The sequence below is a fragment of the Solenopsis invicta genome, chromosome 5 (assembly GCF_016802725.1).
Source record: "Solenopsis invicta isolate M01_SB chromosome 5, UNIL_Sinv_3.0, whole genome shotgun sequence".
Lineage (NCBI taxonomy): Eukaryota > Metazoa > Arthropoda > Insecta > Hymenoptera > Formicidae > Solenopsis > Solenopsis invicta.
Genome location: NC_052668.1, coordinates 16,819,149 through 16,843,938, shown reverse-complemented (window position 1 = coordinate 16,843,938; position 24,790 = coordinate 16,819,149). Strand labels below are relative to the sequence as shown.

The following is a 24,790-nucleotide window of genomic DNA, read 5'->3' as shown; positions in this document are numbered from 1 at the left end:
TTGTGCGTGGAGTGTATGTGCTGTGGAGCAGCCATCTTCTCACTACATCGTTATGTACGCAAGGCAAGTGTAATTCAAGAAGGAGAAGTAACACCAATTGCTACCAACAATCAATACGTGGTGCAACGAACATAGATATTTAAACTTTATAATAAATTTCATTGAAACGTTCTCAGTAGCTTGCAACTTTGAAATGTTTCTCTGGGAGAATATATCGATTAGTATAACACTAACTATGAAACAAACACTGGAGATACCAAAATGAAGCTGTTAGAGAGTATAAACGACAGTAGTGTTCAGCTTCGCAAAGAACTCTTGATTACTGTTTTAAGTGAGAACAGTCAATTGTTATTAGTAGATGACTTTAGTACTTTTTAATCTATCAACTATAGGCAAATGGAACGATATACTGATGGCCTACGCGAACAACGTCTAGTGATCTTTTCTAATGACAGCTGCTCCGTGCGCGCACACAATTAGGCCACATATATTGGCCATTCATGCAACGCCAAATAATTGCAGCGAAACCTTGCTGAAACAAATTAATTTAAAAGTGTTCGCGGAGTATTAAGGATATTAGTGGGGATGATTAAATGAGGTATAAAAATTATTGTATAATATATAAGTAATAGCTGCTTGAGATAGGCCGAGAAAAATAATCCGTTATATATTATAAAGTAAAAGCAAGCTGGTAAAAAAATTCCGAAGAGATCCGCATTGGCTTCCAGAACCTGTGAGTGGACGGCGTAGAAACAAATGTTTAGTGCTCACGTACGTTATTTGCACTCTGTAAAACGTACAGTGTTCTTTATAAGCTGAGACAAAATTTTATGCATTGACGTGAATCGTGTCCAGAATCATTATGCCATAGTAATAATAATAATAATAATAATAATAATAATAATAATATTCCTTATTCAAGAATTAGCGTTTATTCGACCGCAACGTTTCGCTGAAATAAGATCGTGCACATTGTTGATTGAATACTTACGTAAAAATTAAAGCTTGCTTCATAAACGACGATAATAAGTCACAAGTGAAAATTCAATGTACAAAATAGATTAGCATTGAAATATATCTACTTAGAAACTACGTTATTGGCATATAGCTTCCATATGCCAATATAATGAAATAAATAATATTACATGTGCATTTGTTGCGAAATAACTGCATAATGGTGACACTTATCATTTCACAAATGAAGAAATAATCGTTTGTGAGAAGATATATAAGAAAATTCGAAAAATAATATTATTAAGAAAAAAGACATAATGCCAGACGAACAAATAAACGTACAAAGCTATTCGAGAAATGTAGTTGTACACCTCGTGCATTGCTCGAAAAACCTTTAAGCGAATACATTTCATAACTATGAACACGATATCACTAGAGGAAAGGTAACTCCGATCTAGCGAGGTCTATAGCCAGTTCGGCGAAACACAGTTCGTCGACAGATGGTTAATACGAGTAAGTCGATCCCCTAGGATCAAGCGTGCGCCCGCAGCATTAATCCAATCATGCTGCTGAATTTTAAGTTTATGTATGTATAAATGCGTGGTCCCGCATTTTGGCGATGTAGCTCCGCTAAAACTCGATTAACGACTGCCGGTTTTTTTGCCAGTAGTAGTAGTAAAGCACGGCCCCTCAACCCACCATTCATTCTAATCGCTTTCAAGCTCACTTACCAGAGACTATCTTGTTGGCGTCGGCAATCGCTTTCTGGCGTTTTTTCTCCGGATCGTCCAGTTCGTCGCGCGACTTTTTGCTCATCATGTCGGTCGTGTGGCATTTGTGCTCAAGGTAATCAGCCATCATGTCGCCGAGCTCTTTCTCGTCGCTCGCGTATTTGTCTTTGATGGGGGTCGAGGTTCCGTTGAATACAGTGCCGTTTGTGATTGTGATGTGCTCTTTGGCTGTGAAGTGCAGAAAATGCATAAACGAAGAGACACTTAGATAACACGAGCTGATGTGAGACGCTGCATGACGAATATAACGGATATACGTGGCCGCAGTAAGATTGCCCGGCAAGCGTTGACTAACACGTTTTCTAAGTAAGCACGAGTAAAAAAGTGTTCGTTTCTGTGTATTTGACACAACCAATAAACTCGCGTTGTGGCGTGGCGTGCATCATTCAAGTATTGCGAGCCGTGACGTCACATTTTTAATTGCAGTATGTATTGTAATATAATAGAAGAAAATGTATAATATTGTATTATTTCTGATAAACTGTATATGTAATATTAAAACGCAATGCAAGAGCGAGTAATAATAAGTAATATTAAGTTTATTAGATATTGTTGTTATACTTACGTTTATCGCGTGTGATACTGAGATCCTCGATCGATTCAGACTCCTGGAACAAAAAGAGAATTGCACTTTATCTCGGCTTGCAAGAATCCCACGCTCATATAACGAAGTGGTTATTTGAGTAAATTACTGTTATGTATAAGACTTTTAAGTGTTGTAGCATACATAAAAGAGCTCTATTAACGAGATATTAAGTGGACGGATAGTATCTTCTTCAATTGCGCTCAATAATAACGTTCGCTAGATAACAAGAATAAAGTCAAGCGATAAAATAGAATCTTTCGTTATTGCTAATTTGTTTTTGTCACGTGACGATTTGAATTACATAGTAATTATGCATGCAGATTCTCCCAGATTTGCATAAAATGCGCACCTTCATTCTATCAGGCTCTTCGTAATCAGGGTCCATCTTCGGATCCATAGTTGCATCACGGCGAAGTGACGTGTTTCTCGACGGCCCCAATTCTTCCTTTAGCGAATCAAATCCTGGCTGATCCAACCTTACTCTGGCCACAGCTTTTTCAACGTCGTCAGTCACTAACTCAACATTGAAGATACATTTGTTCACTATATCTTCTCGTCCGATTTTATTAAGAGCCTTTTCTAACGTATTTCCTATAAATGAAGGACAACACGTGATATATTTCAATCAATCTTTATGAATTTTCATAAAGGGCACAATTCAATGTATTATACATATTTATTATAACACATTTAACGTTTCAAACTTTATATGTACTTTAAATATCATAAATGTTAATAGATTTTAAAAGCAAAGATACATTATCGATACTCGTCGAAAATTTATAGCCAATTATATCTTTGTTCATTTTCATTTAATTTTTCACAGACCTGAATGTATTGCACATTGCGGACAAGGACATCTCCGAAATATTATTAAGAGCTCGCTCGTGTAATGATTTTGATTTTCATATTCCTGATATAAAGTTATAAACATTGTTTTCTTTTTTTTCTCTTTTCTTTTTGATTTTGTTAAAATCAAATTAATTAAAATCTAAGGAATTTGAAACAGCAGTCTTGAAAAATGTATTACTTTATCGTAAGAATGTCAGGAAAATGTTAAATAATCCCGGTAATACAGATTCAGAGATACGAATAATTCGGCGATTTGTAAAACCGGTAGAAATAAAGAAGTGGCAGAGGGCACGCTCAGATTTTAATCACTTTCACTGCGTGACTGCCGATCACGTACTGCGGAATCACCGCTTGTTATTTTTGCCGATTGCAGAAACATCGCGAGCTATGTGCGAGTCAATGCCATTAGCGCGAAGGAGAGGGGAACGAAGCGCGTAGACTTGTCAGGCATAATAATGCACAGTGAGATCATCACATATCTACGTTGCTAGAAGAGATTCCTCACGCCTGACTCAACTATAGCGCGCGTGTCTAATTAATTGACCTTGCTGGGAAACAGGTTTTTAAAGGTTACCAAGGCAGCTACCGCAAACTCTCATTCATTGAAAATTAACACGCTACGCAAGTTTGGCAATATAAAGGTAAATAAATTGCGTAATGTTTACGGCTCACCTGTAGCTTTGTTTCCACTATTCTGCCAAATTTTGAACATAGCGGCTGCCTGTTGTGCAGGTTTGTCGGGATACTCTTGTTTTATTAGGGCTACGTCGTTGGGTGGGATATTCAACTCTTCCGCTAGTGGTTCCCAATCTTTATCCAATAGATTAGCAATGTCTGTTAGACGGATAGTCGCTCTGTGTATAGCATCTGGTCTACCTAAAAATATAATATTTGACGTGTAAAATAGAAAACTTTGGTAAAATACATCATTAGAGTAATTAATTTTCATTTTATTAAGTCATGTATTATTTATCATTCACGTACTTATTCCACCGTCGCGTAGAAAACTGTAGTTCTTTGACAGTTCCAACAAATCGAGCTCGGAGACCGCGGTATCCGGAGAAATCTTTTCCGGCAGCAAAATATTTAGTGTGCAAATCGGCGTTTGCGGTAATTCACCCCTCGGAACCTTAGGCTCGCTCATAAACATGATTCGGCCCATCATATCCGCGGCATCTGGATCCTTTATTCTCGTGGTGAACGGGACCCTATTTTCCTTGAAAGCTCTGAACGGTAATTGCAGCTGTTCGCCCGTTTTCAATACCGGTACGAGATTTCCCGAAAATTCCATATATTGCGTTTTTCCCTCGAGCACCTGGAACATTAAATATAAGATTTAATGACGTCTTAAGTCGTTACTCAAGAGCAGTCATACGACTCGTAAACGCTTTAACAATCTGCATTTTTATTCATGACAATTACCTCAACGTCTCTACTCTTTGCGACTTCTGTAAAATGTTCCTGATGCTCTAAAGTTTTGTCCTCCTTGTCATCCGTCATACAGAACACACGTAGCCTCGCTTCCAATGGATCTACCCGTTTCGCAAACACTACGAACCTATCATAAAGTAAGCATTAAAATATTTGCCTCCTGCATAATTTGCACCTGTGTAATTTGTCACTGACAAAAAAATATGTCAAAATCAACGTGTTACGTTACATTGGTCGAAACATACTTAGCCATGAAGGGCACATGTGTCGCGTGCGTGTAGAGTTCCGTGGCCATTTTTGTGGCCTCGGAAATGTTACGGCAATCCATCAACCAGAAGCGGGCGGAAACTGTGGTGGTGAAGGAAACGCAATCTTTCACAAAGGTCAACGGCGTCGAACCTGTGACATCCTCCCAGACTGCCCGAGTCTGACCCCCTGAACGACATACATGCCAAGTCCAATAACATTATTAAAATATGTCCGTGTTGTAAATGCGCAGGTGACAAAAGTGAAATATGTGTAATATATTTTCGCACGACCGAGATTAAATACTGGTAACTAACAATCCTGCATGAATCAGTGCCTATGCGTAAAAATAATGCTGGGTATATGAATAATCGATAATTATCAGACCGAGGAAATTTCGCATTTAAAAACGGTCGCTAAGTGCGTTGTTGTTACGTGCTTTTTATCAGTGTGTAAGTGTAATATGAAAAGAGGTACATGGTCGATTGAATGATAATGCTTGCAAAATCAAAAGAAAGCGCTATATATGAAATGTGTAGAAAGCAACCGTAGGTGTATGAATTTAAGATAAGTGATAAATACAAAAAATGATGTTGCAAAACATTATTCAACGTGTTTGTCGTTTTTATGGAAAAAAATGATTAATGTAATAATTAAATTAAAAGAAAAAGATAAGATAGAAATAATTGTATGTATATATTTCTTTTGGGACTGAAGATTTTTAGGGGTATTGTATAGAAACATTTGAAATATATTCTCAAGATTGTGACTATAAAATAAAAGTAATAAATATCCAGTGTATATGTAATATTGTTATAATGATATAAATTCTATTTGATTATATGATTGGGTATTATAGAGAATATTAATCCAAAAAATATATATGTATAACTATATGTATATATACATATATATATGGTATATGTATACCATAAATACAATTTCATATAAATCACGAATTACTATATTAAAGCGATTACCAGACAAACGAATGTGCTGAAACAAAAACTTTAAAGTTAACTTTTAACAATGGACTAGGTATAGTAAAATGTTATCTACTTTAATTGATAATCCATACCTAAATGACTCAATCCTAACAATATGCAAGCATTAACAATGAATCACAACAAGATATGTATACAATAATGATACTCAACAAAATGTTTCTATGAAACATGCAGCTACCATCTCCCCTTTAAATCTCTATCCGAAGGTCCTCGGGACACATTTCTCGATAATACGATGGACGAAAAAAGAAATCATTTACGACAAAACAAGACATATTTTCCAACATTCACATACATAAAACGATTTTTTTCCCATTTGAGTGAAAGTTTCACACTGGTACATCTTTACACGTTGGTGCAAGTCACGAATCAGTACAGACTGTTTACCATACTAAACATAAACGAGTTGCAAAGTGCTGCTACCATTTAAGCAATCTTCTCGTGCAACGTACGATACTTGGTTCGCAGTCCCGAGCGACCTGAGAACAGACGAGATAGTCTACCGATTGTGTTCATGCCTGCTAAACTACGGTAAATCGATACTTGAATGCGCAATAACGTAAGTTTATCAAGAGCGTATATGTACACCAAAGGTGTTATACGACATATATTAGTTCCAGCAGTTTATCGGTAAGAGATTCTCCAGTAAGACGGTACGCTGCTCTACAATGTTACGTGCAAGCATATATTACCAGTTATGCTGCACAGGAGTCTCAAAGTCGGCGCGTCCCCGGAGTACTGGTTGATCATGCCTTTATTGGCCGCCTGCGGTACTGGAATAGTTAAAGTTATCGGCTTGTGGAACTTTCTTCGTCTCGGCTCGACGGTAACAATCGGCGACACGGCTACTCTGTTTCCGAGTAACTTGGCCACGAGATCCGCCGGTATAGGATGTGCCTGTATTTAACAATAATTTCAACAATAATACAATGTAGATACAATACATACATTTGTTTAGTCAGGGCTTTTATGACTTTGTTCGGTTTCTCTGTCTACTACTCCTGACATATCACCGTCGATTCAGCTAAATCTCTTCTACCGAATTGTTATTAAGTTACTTTAGTAATTTTGTTAATTTAGTAATTTTGTACTTTATTGAAGAAAACTGTGAATTGGAACTTTCTTATTCTATGATTTTATAACAATGTTTATTATCTTTTAATTTACGTTTAATATTCTTGGTCTTTCACTTCTTATAATATTGTTTCATTAAATATGATAAATAATTTATAGAGAAATGTATCTTTAAAGAATATTGTTGGATAACATAAGTTATTTATTTTTGTTTATTAAATAAAAAATTCCAATTTTTTATTTATAAAGATATGTACGGTTAAGATATTATCGGGGATTTAAATAACTTATTCTATCGCCTTTTGTAAATAAATTTAATTGATGAACGAAAACGAAAAAATACCTGTAGACCGACTCTGATCTTCTTAGTAAGGGCCGCTTGTGGGAAGACAGCTTGTACTTGTGGTACAGCGGATGACGACACGGTACCGCCTTCGGGACCAACCGCATGGACTTCTTGCCGAATGCGAGATACCACCGCGAAATAATGTGGAAAATCTACGGTGAGTATCCTTACGATACGAGACGTCTGGAGATCCTCTAGCTGGCTTAATTCTGGAAAAGCATATTCATCAAGCTCAGTATTTGCCGTATCATTCAGAAATCGAAAAAAAGGACGTTGCACGAATCGTACCTTCTCCCTCAAAGCTCTCGTTAAGCACATCCTGGACAGCCTCCTCGCTGGCTTCCAAAGTGTGCTCGCGCCAGGTCTCTCCGTTGTCCGATCGTAAAATCACTATTTCCCGTTCCTTTCCGCGCAAAGATGCGAAATGTGGCACCTCTATGATAACAGGTCTACACACGAAAAATTTTTTAACATTTTAGGAGAATCTATCGTCACAAGCGACAGTAATAAAGTGAAGATTGGGTAAGTTAATATTTAAACTAAATTAAACCAATGTTAATTAAAGTTAACGTTTTGTAAAATTAATTTAGTTAAAAGTTGTATCGCAGGCAATCAAAATAAAAAAATAAAATCGTAAAAGATGTCCAAAGAACGTACCCTAAAAATTTCGCGCCCACAGGACCCAATTCGAGGATGCGGCTGGCCAACGCTTCTCCCTCCATCAAAGGTGGTGGATTTGTTAATTTGTCTCTTCTCAGATATCGGCATGTGACGCGCATCGGCATCGCGGCTTTACGCGGTGGAACAATCACGCGGACACCGCTGTGCCTGCATCCGCGCATCGCACCGCCTCTCGCGTCCACCAAGAAGGAAACCAGGAAGCTGAGGGGTTTTTAAGAGCGCGTTACGTTTGGGTTAACGTCATGTTGCGAGGGGTCATCCGGAACATTACAAAAAATTGCAATAAAAAAATTGCATTATATACGTGGAGGTTGCTTACAAAAGATGCACAGTCAAGGTCTATTTCATGTACCAAATACGTGTGTCTTCGACATTACTTTTGTGCGCGTGATACCGCTTCATTGAGCTATTATAAATGTTTATAGCAATTTACGTTAATCCCGAATAAAAATAGAAGGAATTTATTATTATATGTCATACGCGTTCTGAAAAATCTCACAGATGACGATGCAAAAAATTAAAGATTGTAATTTTTAATTGTCATAAACAATTTTTTCTTAGATTTTACCTTCAAAATCATGGTGGTTGTGAAACATGATATTTTAAAAAATTGTACTATAATTTTAGTAAAATTTTATAAGAGATATTTTAATAAAAAATTAAAAAATTAAACCTTTATATTCTATTTAATTAAAAACCAAAACTATTTTATATTTTATTATGTTAAATATTAATACAGCAGAGAAAATCGCATAAAATTCTGCGAAATATTACGCTCTCCCACGATTACACGATATTAAATATAAATTCTAAGAGAAAATTTTTTCCTTGCAGCAACGTTTAATTAAAATTTCATAAAAATCTGATAGATGAATACCATGATAGAAAATTAAAAATCGAACTTATATATACGTATAATTCTAATATTAATGTCAGTCACAATGTATTGTAACAGTTCGCGTTAGCGAATTAACTGTTACAAAAAGTGCGCAAAGCTAAAAAGCGTAATTCTCAAGAAATTGTACTATAAGCGTGATATCTGTGAGATTATGACGATCTCATGAGATTATTGTTAAAATTTAGAGACAATGCGCTTTGGTCACGTTAACATCGTGATATAAGTATAACGTGCCTTGTGACAATGACGGTGAGATAATTCGTATTACATTCTACCGACACTTAATTGTTGTGCGTAAATATAATTTTGGGTTTAATATAATGTGAATAAGACAGTAAGATTATACGACAATAAGGTGTATGTGGCAAAATAAGAGATAAATAAAACAGCTATCTATAAAGATCGAATCTGCTTGGACATTTCTATGAGATGACAACGAGCTGTACGAGTTGTGGGCACGAGTGTGTGGCAAAACAAGAGATAAATAAAACAGCTAGGCTAAATCTATGGGTATTCCTACTAGGGTTGGCAAAGTTATTTTTATAAAAGTAACTCGTTACTATTATCATTATTGAAAAAGTAATGAATCGTTACTATTTTCATTACTTTTTCTTGACATTAATAGAATATTAAATTATTATTATTATATTATTGAAAATGCATATTATTGAAAACGAATATAACACTAGACTTTACGATGCACTATTGATGGCAAAATTTAAATAAACTTGTATATTTCAGTTAAAGATTTTTATATAGTCACAAAGAACATAAAAATTTTAAAGTAGAGAGATATTTGACCGTTACTGAAACAACATAATTTAGATAAGAATCCTTTAAGTTAATAAATTAAAGTTTATATTTGTTTAAAAAAAATAGTTAAAGTTAAAAATTCAATCATTTAAAAATAACTAAATTAAGTTAAAAGTTATTAACCTTATTATTTAACTTGATTTTTGTCACTAATTGTCACTAATTGAATTTTTTAATTATTTAACCGTACAAATGAGTTATGAGAGTTTGTAACGCGATACGATGCAAAAAGTCGTTGCGGTAGTTTTGTGCAGAGAGAGAGACGTCGCATAACCCAAAGCGCGCGTGCACGCCATTTAAAGCCCCCTCAAGTCGTTGACCGCGCACAGCCTGTAAGCCAAACGCACGTGTGCGCTGTCTGGGTCCTCTCCCCACTCTCCGTCGGCCGAGGAGAGTGGGGAGGCGGCCCAGACGGCAAGCACGTGCGCCTGTCTGCCGGGGCCGCGTGCGGTCAACGACCCGAGTGGGGCATTTAACAGAGACGACGTGCATGTAATGCGAAGTCTCTCTCGCTGCGCGAGACTATCGCAACGACTTCTTGCATCGCACCGCGTTATACGCTCTCGTAACACATTTGCAACGTTGGGTAATTAAAAAACTTCAAAGTTAAATAATAAAATTAGTAACTTTTAACTTAAGTTAATTTTAAAATAATTTAATTTTTAACTTTAACTAGTTATTTTTTAAACAAGTATTTTAATTTATTAACTTTTTATCTAAGTTAAAAATTTATTTCTGTTACAATGTTACTACATGCTTGCGTTAATGTTGAAATGTCCACGATTTTAAACTTGAATATCTTTATGATGTTTCGAACTATTTGGGATCGTCTACTGGTTTTACTGGTGGAAGAAATAAAACGCAACGCCAGTAATTTTCATTTCTGCCAACTGCATTATTTTTACTAGTAATAACCAAACCCATTTTTGAACAGACTAAAGATATAACTGCGTTATTCATTCGTTACTGAACCAAGTAATTTTAACGATGTTGCAAGTAACACGTTACTTCCCAACCCTAATTCCTACGTGAGGTGTCTGTCCGGATAGATGTGATACAGCCGTGTAAGCGCTAAACTATCGACATCGAAGGCAATGAAATGTTATCTAACAAGTGTCATCTAATTCGATTCAAACGAATTGATTCCATTCAGTTGCTCTCAACTATCGCATACCGCAGCTGATGCCGGGCGCTGAGAGCCCCATTGATAAGCCTATGAAATATTCACAGAAGAATTGTGCAATGCATATCGCGCAGCAAACATAAGCTCGACAAGGACGTTTCTCGCGATATTGGCATTCAGTTATTGCAATCGTCCGAGTGCGAAGTTATTAAAGAGCATAACCGCAATTAATTTGTTTTTCTCCTCCCTTGTTTTTATTTTAAATTCCATTTAAATTCGTCGACGCCCTTACGTACGTTTCTGCTGAATAAATTCACCTGCGTCGAGAATAGCATGGAGATACATAACTACGAGGCGCGTGTACCCATTGTTACACTCATTGCACATTTTTTCACCGTGAGATTTACCGATTTCTCGAGAGATAAAATTTAATCTATGAAATTCAATCTATGAATCATCTTTCGGCGACCGTTGAACGAGCAGTGTTCGCTGAGCGACGTGCGATGTTTCTAAGAATAATAAAAGTCAGAGACTACAGGGGATTGTGCGACGACAGATATAGGCTGTGTGTAACGACGAAAGAAAAAATAATCGAAAGAAAATTTAGGATGTGATTTATGTACACGGCAAACTGCAGAAGCTAAGATTGATGAGAAAATCACTTACTTTCTCCACTGTGGAATTCTGCTAGTAGCGCAAATAATAAAACAGAGAGGATCGGGAACAAAATAAAACACGCGTTAATATTCATTCGTTCATAAACATGGTGATGAAATGAGAATAGTATAGAGATGATATATTCCTAACGTCAGCACATTTTTACGCAATTTTCGTTCATTAAGTTAAATTCATCACGATATGTACATCTGATTCTTTCCATGTCCTATTCTTTTCTTTCTAGATTTATTTTTTTTCTATTTCGCTTTCGTAAAATGTGCTTTTGTTTATGATAATGATGATGATGATAATGATGATGATGATGACTGTCGCTGATCACTTCGTAAAGTGCACTCATCACACGCAAGCCACTTTTCTATTGTACACGACTACGAAACGAGAAATAACAATAATAATTATGTATTATAGTAGAGAGAGAAAAAGAGAGTAACGCAACACACTCACACTCTGCGAAAAAAATACATACGTCGCGGAAGAAACTTAAAATAATGACGCTCCGAAATCTGTTGTAATAATAATTTTACACTGATCATCGTTAAGTGTACACGAGAGTTTGAGTCTATTTAAATCTTCTCCAACTGAAAGATGCATCACTTTGAAACTACTGTCAAAATATTAATTAAAACAACAGATTCCGTCGCACGTAATCCGCGCGAAGTTCAATTAAAATTAAATATTCAACTTAAAATAGTTATATGAGAAAAGAACATCCAGCAGCAGCTGTTGCAATTCCTACTTTCTACTATTTAACTATTTGTTGGAAGAACGATTCTTTCTCTTATAAGTAACATGCTTGACACTCTCTCGTTCCTCTTTGGCCAGATTGCTGTAACTGGACTATTAATTCTAAATAATAAATAGAATTTTTGTTTTTTTTTACAGGTATTATTAATAGATTTATCGTCGCTTGCGTCTTGCGTGTTAAAATTGAAACTATTGAAAGCAAGAAGAACTTGCTCGTCAGATTCGGCAGGAAAAGGAAGATAATGTAAAGGATATATGGTGTACCTGTCCCTCCACATTCCTTGTCCCTTCGATGCGGTACTGAGAGCTGCCAGCGAGGTGCATAAGGACTCTATGGACTCGCTGTTCTCAGAACAAAACCGATTTTGATTATCCGAATCAATAATTTCGCTTATCATGCTCATGCTGTCTTGCTCGAATAAGTATCACCCGTTCTGTCATCACTGCATTTTAAGTAATTAGAGAAATGCTTGACGCTTTCTTTTAAGTGTCACGTGCAAGAATGACTCAATCAAGGATTTTGCGTCATTATTAAACAGACAGGCGGAACAATGGTCAAGATTTTTTATGTGAGAAGAGAAAATTTCCAATCGCGGACATTCTTCAACCCTGTTTCAAATCAGTCGGGCAGTTAGTATAAATCGTCACCAGTAATAAATAAAATTATATTGGTAAAAGAATCGTTCATCCAAGTGAAACGTGAAAAACAGCATGCTTAAACACTAAGTAATCGAACTCCGCTACGAACAAGCAGGCTGTAACGAGAACATCAAGCGTTCTTATCGAGCTGGCTGATTGACTGTAAACTATCGCAAGTCCTATCATAAACATTAAGTAAAACAAACAGCAAAATTCATTATGAGCAATGTACTATCACAAAAATCCATCTTTCAATACTACGTTTGTTACGTGTTACCATCTAACATGATTATTTTGCATCTCACAGTAATCAGTCAACTTATATATTAAAAAAAAAAAAAATGAACGAACGAGTATATTTCGTGAGCATCGAGATATCTCAGTTAGAATTTTATATACGCGCCACACTAGTTTCCTTTTTATAATCGGATACGTTTACATCAAGAAAGTTTTTTTTTTAGTATAGTTCTAAGTTAATTTATACCGCGTGCTTCGTAAACCCCTAATGCAGACTCGAATGATTATGCAAGTATTGCACGCGACTTGAGTAAAATATCATCCATTACGGCATATGGATATCAGGTATAGACGGGCTATCAACGATCGTGCGCTGATAATGGTGACGTAAATCTCGATCATTTTTAAGTCCCACGCGGGAACGCATGCGGAAACATCAATGTAAAACGTGCACGATCATTAGTTTATTTTCATCCAGATTCACAAAGTTAACAATTTGATTCTTCCTAAATTTAATTATTTTCCAAATATGTATTTTTTAAACAATTTGATTATTTTTAATTTAGTGTGTTTTTAAATTAATAAATAACTTTTATTTAGAAAACAATGTTAGAAATAAAATGATAAAAGTGAACAAATCTATCGATCACCGATTATACTGTTGGTATAATTTAATGAGATTTGTCCTATTATCAATTGGCAATTAAGATAATAAAATTAACGTAATAAGTAATTTATTAAATGGCCAATCCTGTAGGGTTAATCACAGCAGAAAACTTTCACCAACACACAAGTATCATACTATAATACACATCATTATTGTTTCGTAGTGCCAATGCAGCGGCAATCGCGATATGTAGACCGGAGTACAAGGCCGCGTGGTATCGCCGGATTGCATTTCTCGTAATATTAGATAGCAATATTTATCCCATCTATAGTCCCCGATTTACAATAGAGAAAAATTGCTGCGTGTAGAATTGAGCGAAATTTTGACATTGAATCAATTAAGAATTTATTTTCTTACTTATTTCACGATTTTTAATTTAAAAAGATAATTGTTTAACAAAAAAATTACTTTTTTTCCTGAAGTACATACAAAGTACATATTCTAAAAATTTTTTCGGGTTGGACATGATGGTATTATCAGAATTTGCGTAGCATTTTAGAATTTTGAATAAATTAAGATGAAATTGATCTAAATTTTGACGTTTTTGACGATTTTCAACATTTTTTTTAAGGCAAAAGCTTGTTCCTGCATAAAATCAACAACTAAAAAATACAATTTAAGAACTTTCAAATAAATTTTAGTTCATGATCAATTTATTTTTATTAAAGTTATAGCTGAATTTTGAACTTTCTGTGCAATCTACAAAAGAAAGGCAAATACATACTTAAATTCATTCTCCCACAAGGAAAAATGATAAGTGATATCGTGGCAAATCCAAAAGACAAACATTTTAATAAACTTACACACAGACACATAGATAAATAAACGAGAATAAGAATTACTTGAGATACGCCTTAGAGCAAATGGTTTTACCATTTTGAATTGACAATTTTGTTTAATAGCACGTAACTCAAAATCTGTGTAATAAATTACTTTTAAAAATTTAAATTACCAGTATTTAAGTATGCATTCAAAAGGATGAAAAAATAACAAAAAAAAAAACATCATTTTTTACCCATTTAATTCCAATTTAATCAAAAGCCTGACGTATTACGCAAACTCTAATAATAGCATTGTGTTCAGCGCAAAAAATTCTTTGGGATATCTACTATGACAATTCAGAATAAATTTTGATGTTGACTATTATTATTATACAGCTCGGTGAAAATATTAAAGCCTAATTTCTAAAATCTTTCAAGTTTTTACAATTAAATTTTTAAAATCAAAAAAGCAGAAATGTTATAAAATTTTGTTTATTATTGAGACGAATGACAGCAGTTTTCAAGAGCAATGATAAAATAAAATTCAAAATTGCTATATATATATATATATATATATATATATATAAACATTTTCATTGTATATATAATGTTTGCAAGATACTTTTCTCACTTTTCTCGAATAAATCCACAAATCCGCAAATATTAGATCATCAACAAGATGCATCTTTAAGAATTTTGAACATGTCGTAATGTTATAATTTTAATTATTATGTACGCTTATCACGGCAAACCATGCAATTATAATTTAATCTCGCTAATTAATGATTTTTTTATCTCATCAATAAAAGATAATGCTTGCTTTAAGGTAAACTCAGAAAAGAATTATTAAATTTCAATGGTTTAAAAATGTATTTTTTCGAAAACATACGCTACAGTATTTAATTGAAATTTCGAAATAGATCGCGTGATTATCAATAACGGAGTTCATCATGTTAAATATCTTTTTTTCTTTAATGCATAAAGTTGAAGTAAGTTAAAAAAAGTAGACACATAAAATATTACGTACCCAACGTGCACAGGATGCCTATTGATGTCTACATTGTCCGGCTTAAGATTGGCTGCGTTTGTACGTTGATAATGCTCTTTCGTAATCATGTCTGTTATGGTTGGCGCTAGAAAACACATTGCCATGCACGTTAAATTTATTTTCCGAGGATGATCTAATCTGATTAACGCGATGTGCAAAGCAATCGAACGTTCGGTTCTGCGATGCGTCGCGGAATATTAAGTGCTATGAAACATGTACGGCCGCTATCTCGCGTTCCTCGTGTGTAACTTACCAAAAGAGCAAAATTATCGAATTACTATCCAGAATACTGTTCAAACAATAGATTAGATAGATCCCAGATAGATCCCGCGCATATAGAATCTTCGCTTAAAAATAATATCGCGACAGAATGCGGGAACGCGGAACGAATTCCGTGTTCGATTTTCAGCGGAATCGCCAATAATTAACTCAAAAAACTCGAGAGCACAAGTAACGACTCGAAGATATTACTTCGACTGATTCCTGACGAAGCGCGCGTGAAGAGGCAACTGATATGTTTACTCACCTCCGGAATGTCGATTATCTCTCTCGTCGTCCGTCACGTTCACGCGCATAGAGTCATCCCCCATGGACTTCATGTCATCAACAGTCATGTATCGGTACTGCTGTTGGTCGCTGAGCATTGGATCTTCACCTGCGGTAAATATTAAGCTTAATAAAATAGACGGAAAAGCGCGGATAAACGCGGTTCGCGCGCGCGAGAGCGAGAGAGCCCGTGGAGACGAAGATGAGGCTCTCGACGTATATTTGGAATATCGCCGAGTTTGAATGAGCTGCACAATATGTGACGAAGTATATACACAAAGATATTATTTTCTACGGGAGAGTATGCGTATACAAGTGAGAATGTGAGTTATGTGAGCCTGCAAATAAAGAAGAAACCACATCGCCAAGTTGCATCGTACAGCAATTAAGCTGAAAAAAAGCGAGATCTGCTGTATAAGATTTTTATATTGGTGTTTCTGTTCAGGGGAATGCACAGGTGGCTTGTACCAATGATTTTAGAGTTTTTGCTAAATAAACGAAAATTGTGTACGATCGGCTGGAAGGAGATTTGGTTCCATTGATTCTCGCACGAAGTAGAAACGTTATCGCGCCGGATTCAACGTTATATTGGGCGGTATGTTCCAAATTATTTTGATAGTCCTCGAGTGTTTCAAATCGCAGACACCACTCGTCGATTCGAATGGAAAACAGAGCTGCTACGCAGCTTGCAATGATTACTTTTAATCTTGTAGAGGATTCTGAATCGCAAATTGTGCTTTCACTGCAGCCCTGTCAACCTTCAATCGTACGATAAAAATTATCGCTATCGTAAAACGACTATCGTAAAACGACGATCTTTTTCTCGAACGAGATATTTGTTACTATAATGTCATGATCAAGTTTGTAATTAATTCTGCCTTGAACATCCGCTGGTATCAAAGGAGGAAGATTAATTATGCAATTTAAATGAATTCTTTAATAATAATGAGACAAGAGCAGTGCAAGAGAACAATAGTACTAATTAGTATTGTATGTTTACACATAATTACATTAAACTAATTAGACAATGCACACAAATATACAAGTATTTATCAAGAGCATTTATCATTCGTACATTTTCGTTCTATTTCTCGCCATAAAATTACATCTAAATTAGGCAAAACTTTTCTTTCGCCAATTCGATCTGATTCTTTAGGTTCAAAAATGGTTCCTGTATCGAATAATTTTCTCTTAAAATTTTGTACTTAATATTATATAATGTATTAAACAAACGTTAATGACAGGCTTCGTTAATTTTATTCAAGAAATCGGGAAAGTTTATGGGTATCGCGGTGCCATGTATTGACGCAGGATACGTTGCAAAATCACGTCATACCTTCTGTCAATTGGGGTCACGGTTACATCTCACATCCAAGAGGCACGTGTAAACGAGCGCAATTCGGTGAGACGCTGACTAGGACGCGTACGAACCGTATCACATTTTTCATGCGACTGAGAGCCGCTCATATTACGATCCCGCGTTATCAGATATTCCAAGAATGTAGGCCATGATTATCTAATGAACGGTCAGCCTACAAATTCGCCTCCCACGACGTGTCTTTCTTGTCTTGGCTGTACAGTTACCGTATAATTACAAAATTAACTTGGGACAAAAAGACTGCCGCCACTCCAGTATGTTAAATTTATACAATTATACAAAAATAGATCTTTCTTTACCGGAATAAAGTGTTTTTACAATAGATCTTTAGTCGTTAAAAACAAATCCGACGGCAAAATTGGTCTACCACGTCAAGTTTCCGAAAAATTAAAGATTTAAAAAAATGTGCCAAAATTTTCATTCTTTTGCGGCCAAATTAAATTTTTTTAAATTGCATTTACGCTATTTTAAAGTGCTACCTTTTACCTATAATATGAATGTCTATTGACTTACGATAGGCTCAAAAAAATGTTGCATTGAAATGCATTATTTGACAATCACATTTTTTTCTCAAGAGTTATTGTATAAGTATCGTCATACGCTCATCTTGGATATCCAATAAGAATTATTATTATCTCTCTAAATAGAATCTATTATCTATGACTAATGCGAAAAATCTTGAAAGCAAAGAAGTTTAATAAATGATCAATACGCACGTGCGGCGGACACTATTGCAACAGCGTAGTACACTGAGAGAAAAATGTTGACTATTTATAACTATAATTGCATAGTAAAATGATTGCGGTTAGAAGTTCCATTTTTATAGTTATCATATATGTTGTAATGTTATATAAACAATAATCTTATATTTATAGTTCTATCAATAAAAAAATCTATACTATGAAAAAATTTTATCACTCTGACAATTTCGAATATTAAGCAGAGGAGAAGAGGGTATTTTAAATTGATTGTTGACAAAGTTATTCAATAAAATTAACTCAAATAATTCGTCACTTAATAATGTAGATAATAGGTGCAGCTGTAATGCCCACAGCAGCCACAATACCCTCTTCTTCTCTAATATGAGCATCTTACAGCTTTGAACGAAAATAGAATGGTGTTTGTGAAATACCAACAGTCTGGAACCGTATCATCGATAACAACGAAGACTACTGAATAACACTTCAAAGTATCGTGATATTATACTCTTTTGTTATACCAGAAAAAAATAAAAAGTCTTACCTTATTTCATAAATGACCTAATACGTTATAAATTGTAATCTAATAGGCTCAATTGAAATAAATCAAATGTATATTAAGTAATGCCAATAAAGAGCCAAACATAAAGTTATCGCGTATATGTTAATGCATAAAAACGTTACATATAGACATTTCGTCCCGAGATTTAGACTATCCTCAGTATAATAAAATATTTATTGGTGTTATTAATTGTAAGTCGAATTCCATACAAACAATAATTTGGACTAGCTCATGCAATCGTCAACAAAATAAGTGGATCGCATTAAATACAAATTGATTATTGCTAATTTGGACGTTGAAACATAATAGTTGTTTCGCTTATTAGTTAATTTGAGTCAAATATATGTATAATTGGCACCAAAAAATGACTATAAATTATAGTTATAGCAATTATATTCTTCTCTCAGTGTATGATATCTGGTAAAAAGTCAATATAATATCAAAAATATTTTGTACCCGACATATAATTAAAAAATATTTAAACTGTTATAAAAAATATATGATATATAATAATCAAAATCAGTAGTTGATGAGTAGTTAATAAAAATTCAGATTACAAATTAGTCGATCGGCAGCTTAGTTAATTAATAATAACTTTTCAAATTCCATTCAGACATTTCAAGCAATCCAAATTTCGTTGGATACCATTGTTTTTCGGCGGAATGCGACAAATTTGACGCGAATATCTTTGGCACGCCGACGTTCGCGCTCCTCGAGGACGCTCCCGATCTACATTTTACGATTTCGACCCGGTTCTACGAATGCTGCTCTACCGTACACCCCATTCCCTTATGGTTCGCCCATAAAATGACGTCACGAGCTATCCGCGGAACTTGTTGCCCGTTAATATTTAAAATTAATGTAAACATTCGAAACGGCGGTCGAACGACGATATCGGGGCACTGTAGGAAACTGTAACGTAGAAGCGCTAATTTTAACGATGTTCAAGGACACGGTGGTCGAAGAGCCGTGGCAATTCCGCGTCTCTCCCTTCTTCTCACGCTCTTTCTCTTTCTCTCTCTCTCACCCTCTTTCTCGAAAAGCTACCGTTTCTATCTACGCGCGACCTCATAGGGAGTGACCTATATCTTCCGTGGCAATCTACGCCAGTAAAATGGCAAGATATACAATAATCACGTCGAATCTCGTGGAGTGCAGTTAAATCGTTGACGGTGCAACGTCACGCACGAGAATAGTACTGCTAATCGCAGAGAGAAAGAAAGAGACACTGCGCTCGTTTTAAGCGCGACGACTAATCGGATCGGTGGCGCGGCCGCTCGTAAAACGCGGCGTTGAAAGATTCAACGGTGCGCGTTCAGGGACGCGAGAAGTCAAGGCGCGCCGGAAAAGCCTTCTCCTTTGCTCGCGTAACGCCGACCTTTTTATCCGCGCGGGGTAATCGTATCGCCGCAAAAATCGCGTCGTTTCGACGACACGCGACGTAGAACGAAGTCTCCAGCGAGGATCGCGTCGATTTCGGTCTCGCCATAAAATGACGTTCGCAACGCGGGGACAGAGACGTCGAACTTTTCCCACCGCGTGTTTCTCGCCGGAATTATCAATCTGTCGTATCACTCGCCTTGATCCGTGCATATCGCCGGCGACGACATTGCGCAAAAAAAATGTATAAACTTGAGAAATGTTGCGAAATAAGTCACGCCGTATCAGAATTTTAGACTCATACGAGATACTTTATTTGATCAATTCTAATTTCGGCATTCAATCCCCTCACGTAGCATGTAACACAGCAATATTATTTTTCCATAGCAATATTGCAATGAGGCAATAGCACGAGTGATGTTGAAATATTTGAAAGGTCGCAGTAATATTAAAGTAATATAAGATAGCATTACAATCACACAACTGTAATATTTATGTAATACCGTGAGGAATTAAATCACTTTAATATTTTTACATTGCGACTGGCTGTGTTATTATAATATATACTACGTACTTTATTTTTATTTCAAGATTCAATTCTTTTGAGACTTTCCTTCGAAAAGCATCATTTCATTAAACACATAGCTAAGAAATCTTACAATGCTGCGTCTTGTATTCTTGTGTAGTTTTTTAATTACGAGAAATGGACCGCCATCACGCCCATCTGTCAGCGATGCCGCGTATCGTTTCGCCATATTGTAACAGTTTTACGATATTTTAGTAATATTTCAAAGTCATACGTCACGTTGTACTATTACTGTAATTGAAGTCATATATTACGTGGTGTGCGAGATCGCAACGCGCCGTCCGTCTGTGGTCCGAGAAACGAGAAGCGCAAGAAAAATGCGGAAGCGGTTAGATCTTACGCAACGCCATCATCAAACGCAATATCATTTCTCATCGCGAAGATCCGTCGGGATTAGCGCGGAGCGCTTGTTAACACCGTGAGGCCATTAACGTTGACTATATTCTCTGGACGGGCCGGCGTGATGTTTGTTATTCGTTCAGCAGAGTCCGACCCAGTTACTCGCCGCGGTAATTAACCCGGCTACGCGACTTTATCGCGACCGTGCGCGCCAGCGTAGGCGCTAAAAATATTCGCCGGAAGAGCCGAAAGCCGACGAGGCGTCTGTCGAAGTCGAGCGCGGGTGCGCTCCTCTTCCGACGCGAGTTCCGGCGCCCTTGATCGGATGCGCGACCGTAGTCGTCGTCGTCGTCGCGCGATACCATCGCTCACACACACATCCCTCCGTATCATTGACGAAGGGGAGGGCTCCGTTCGCTTCATTGTCGCGTAGTAACAGCGGTCGTATCGTACGTAACAGTAGTAGCGTATCATCGGGTCACGTTCCTCGGTCCGCTCTATTAAACGCCTCGATCGGCGGCCGGAATCACGATTCATGACGTCCGTATTCGGAGTCCGGCTCTTCCGGCCTCCGCGGGAAGACGTTCGCGGCGATCGTACCTGATACCGTTGCGCGATAACAATGCACGACGCGCGTCCGTTCTCTTTCTTTCTCTTTCTCTTACTCTTTCTCGCTCACTCGCTCCTTCCCTCGCGGCTTCTCTTCACGAGCGAACGGACGGACGATGCGTTTTCCGCGGATGCAGCGCGTGGCACTGAACGCGCGCCGTGGGGCAGCGAAACGCGCGCTGCATGCGAATAATGTTTTTATCCGAGTCACCGCGAGTCTGGCGATACCTCGCGATACGAAGTCGAGTCTTCGTGGCCGCTTGGCGCGTTCATTCGTTCGCTCGTTCGTTCGTTCATTCGTTCGTTCGTCTGCCCGCTCGCTCGCGGCAATCGCGCGAATTGTACGTGAATCACGCCCGCCTTGGGATACGCTGGCATTAGAAGAGACGACGAAGGTCTCTCATCTGCCGATTAACTTGCATTATCCGCGCGATACAATAAACGGATAAATTACACAATTCGCGAAATCGAATATCGTCATTCACACGCGAGCGCTATAATTCTCAAGGAAAATGTCGACGTAATCTGCAAACCATGCGGCATTTAAATTCATAAGATCGAGCGCCGAGTGTTAATTAGCGCCGTAAATATTTCTCACGTCGGAATCGTAATTCTGTTTTCCTCTCGCAACCGTAAAACTATTTCGCACAAATGCCTCTGTACCTCGTGTATCGCGCAGAAATACACGAGAATCCGAACAACAGTGCCATTCAGTGCTAAATGCGCGCCGAGAGCGTCCCTCGAAATCAGGGACGATTCCGCGGTTTGCGGTGCTCTATAAAATTACGACGCGAAATTACGACAGAGCGTAGGCGCTTGTAGATTTCATAATCAAAATAATCGACACTCGAAAAGATAATAAATTAACAAGTTGAAAGATTAGATGAAAAATGTCATTTTTATGCCGAGGAAAGCAGTTGTTTAGATTTAGTTTTCTTCTTTTAAACTGTTATCTTTACAAAACATATTTTCTTGATAATAATCTGAACTATACTCATTATTTATTTGAAATAAAAAATATATACACGAATTAAAAGTAAATATTATTTCAAATATTTCATAAATTCATCGTAATCATCAAATTTATTCAAAATGCGTTAATTAAATTTTAGTATTAGGTGTGTAAATGAATAAATTAAATTTTTTAGTTAAATTACAAGTTTACTTATAAAGTCGTCATTTTCAGATCTTTTTTACTAATTGAAAGTATATATCAAACAATGCATGTTGCATTGACTGGAACAGATGATAATCCAAAACAGTTACACGACAAGAATGGTTTTGCTAAAGTATTTCAAAATTTACCTAAATGCAGACCTGAAAATAATTTTGTTACATCGTTAGAATAATTATGTAGAATGTTGAAGCTAGAATGTTAAAACTTTTGCAACATTTCACATTATGCTTGAACATCCATCATAATTATTTTAATGATCCAATAAAATTATTTTCAGATTTGCATCTAATTGAATTTCTAAATATTTCAGTTTTTTTTTTTTTTTTCCCGTATATCCAGTGAATACACCGGGCGTTACGAAACGCCCAGCCACGATTCATTATTATGATGTCTTTTGTCTTAGAAGCAACATGTGGTCGTAATTTCACAGAACGTTCTCCTTTGCCAGTGCATGCCGTTTTCGTTCCAATTCCTGTCTCAAGCGGTTTAATTGATGTTGGTACAAGTCCACAGTAACCCTAACAGCTTGTAATAAATCACGCCCTTGATCAAGCCATTCTAAAGGCCTCCAGGGCGTTGTTTGTCAGTCGGATTAAAATCACCGCTTTTAAACCGCTTAAACTAAAATGCACATACATCGTTCGATACAACACCTTCGATAAGAGAAGAAAGAATTCTATTCGAACGATTTTGCATCATTTTTTTTTGTTCGATTTCGTAAAATAAATTTTTCTGCGTTCAAATTTTTTTATCTCCATTTTTGCAATCTCCTTTATTGCGGGAATTTTTTAATTTTCTATCCCAAAGTCAAAATAAATAATTTGATTCTGTTTTCTTAGATCAATTCGCAAATTTTTTTGCGTAATAGAATAAAATCCGAGTTCTTGAAAGCAAGAATACCGCTCCCGCGATAAATTGCGACCCGAATACCATCCAAATACCACCGATATTTGCGTACGCACGGCGCCCGAGGATATCCTCCGTCATTAGCCGCCTTTACAATCTTGCCCACGTGCTAGGAGTGAAGGAGACCATAAGTTTAGAATGTTTTAGTTCATTCAAGAACTAAAGAAAATTGATCATATAAATGATAATACATTCTTGCGTTTGTGCCTAGTGATGTCTCATATTGATTTTGTAAGCGAAAAAATGTATGTATGAAAGAAGTTATACAGGGGCTTCAGTTTTTGCGAGTTTTTTCTATTAAATAATGAAAATCGCGATAGAAGTGCCTGGAACTAAGAATGCAAACAATTCGAGTGTTTTCTATTACTTGCCAAGTTACGTGTAAACTTTCCCGCAGATTTTAAAAATTATTTACGTATGGACAGTGATTCTTTTGATACTTCATTGTACAAATAATTCGTATAACGCGCGTAGATTTGAACACGCTCGTAACTCTGCCCTCGCTTGCGCGCCTGTTTGCCTCCATAAACTTGCACGCGTTCGTATAAATTCTTTTTTTTTTTAATTTTTATCTTGATACGCGCACTTGTTTAAACATACATATATAATAACAAACTTGAACGTCTTTTAATAAAATTTACGGGTAGGAGTGTGTGTGTGTGTGTATGTGTGTGTGTATGTGTGTGTGTGTGTGTGTGTGTATGTGTGTGTGTGTGTGTGTGTGTGTATGTGTGCGCGCGTGTAAAAGCCGCTATTTACGCGGTGACGACGCGCACCCGATTCCGTACAATAGGTCACAGAGCACGGGCGTTTAGCTTTCATTAACACTCTCGAGCTTGCGAAAACACAGTCGCGTGGCGCGACACGGCGCGGTCTGTTATCTCTTCGTAAGCACTGATTATCACGTAGTAGTAACATCGACATTGGTAAATACACAACGACGAGTAACATGTGACGGTTAACGCGTTGGACATGTGTTGTTCCCTCCTATAGGACGAGAGCGCTTCGAGATAATCCGCATGAATGTGCATTT

General features: G+C 36.6%; 1 protein-coding gene across 27 annotated transcripts in view; it reads right to left on the bottom strand.

Annotated features, from left to right (window-relative positions):
- Positions 1-24,790, bottom strand: part of LOC105205869 (extracellular matrix-binding protein ebh) — a 100,518-nt gene that overhangs the window by 30,410 nt on the left and 45,318 nt on the right. For 14 of the 27 annotated variants that reach the window (XR_005574733.1, XR_005574736.1, XR_005574734.1 and 11 more), the window contains 15 exons: positions 16,103-16,231; positions 15,556-15,661; positions 12,489-12,566; positions 7,945-8,169; positions 7,576-7,736; positions 7,285-7,496; positions 6,560-6,764; positions 5,939-5,953; positions 4,860-5,049; positions 4,606-4,741; positions 4,168-4,498; positions 3,856-4,059; positions 2,681-2,922; positions 2,311-2,353; positions 1,686-1,913 (listed from right to left, as the gene is read on the bottom strand). Coding sequence is in view for 22 of the 27 variants with exons in the window: in XM_039448991.1 (XP_039304925.1) it covers positions 1,686-1,913; positions 2,311-2,353; positions 2,681-2,922; positions 3,856-4,059; positions 4,168-4,498; positions 4,606-4,741; positions 4,860-5,049; positions 5,939-5,953; positions 6,560-6,764; positions 7,285-7,496; positions 7,576-7,736; positions 7,945-8,169; positions 12,489-12,566; positions 15,556-15,661; positions 16,103-16,231 (2,505 nt within the window). In the remaining 5 variants the exon portion in view is untranslated. The other 13 variants (XM_039449003.1, XM_039449006.1, XM_039449004.1 and 10 more) reach the window with 13 other exon arrangements.